Source organism: Buceros rhinoceros, unplaced genomic scaffold, assembly GCF_000710305.1.
Source record: "Buceros rhinoceros silvestris isolate BGI_N320 unplaced genomic scaffold, ASM71030v1 scaffold39216, whole genome shotgun sequence".
In the NCBI taxonomy this organism is placed as follows: Eukaryota; Metazoa; Chordata; class Aves; order Bucerotiformes; family Bucerotidae; genus Buceros; species Buceros rhinoceros.
This window is the reverse complement of record NW_010416437.1, coordinates 1-547: the sequence shown is the minus strand read 5'-3', so window position 1 is coordinate 547 and position 547 is coordinate 1. Positions and strand designations below refer to the sequence as shown.

The following is a 547-nucleotide window of genomic DNA, read 5'->3' as shown; positions in this document are numbered from 1 at the left end:
TCGAAATGGTGCAGGACTGCCAGCCCACAGATCTGTCACAGGTCCCCGTGGAGGTAGAGGCAGCGGTCCCCGAAGTGGCAGGCCCCCGCCGCCGCGTACGGACACAGCTGCTCCCCAGGGACGCAGGAGTTGCTGGCCACCGGCTCCTCCAGCCCGCTGCAAATGGCTTCCACGTAGGAGTGGGGCTTCCCTTCCAGGGGAGGGCTCTGGTCACTGCAGCACGCCACAGCACCCACCGCACCGGGATTCGGCTTTTCTTCACCGGAGCCACACAGATCTGGGAAAGAGCAACGTCTTGGGAGCCACCCCCGGCACTGCTCAACATCCACCCAGGGAGCTCCACGGACTCTCTGCCCTGGGATTATCAGGGGTCTTGAAAACGATTCCTCCCCAGTGAAACTCACCCCTCAGCCCCCTGTGCTCACAAACCACATGGATTTTCACCTCCCACCTACTGAAAAGTTCCATTTCAAGCCTTCTTCAGTTGTTTTACAGTAAACAACAATTTTAGCGACAGGCTAAAAATTCCTGTTGCTTCCATTCAGGG

General features: G+C 58.5%; 1 protein-coding gene across 1 annotated transcript in view; it reads right to left on the bottom strand.

The window, feature by feature from the left end:
• MKRN2 (makorin ring finger protein 2) overlaps nucleotides 1–277 on the bottom strand; it is a gene marked incomplete at its 5' end in the record, with an annotated part of 5,500 nt that extends 5,223 nt beyond the window's left edge. Inside the window, one exon of the mRNA XM_010137801.1 lies at nucleotides 79–277. Coding sequence (XP_010136103.1) covers nucleotides 79–277 — 199 coding nt within the window. The remainder of the gene's footprint in view (nucleotides 1–78) is intronic.
• Nucleotides 278–547: the final 270 nt, after the last annotated feature.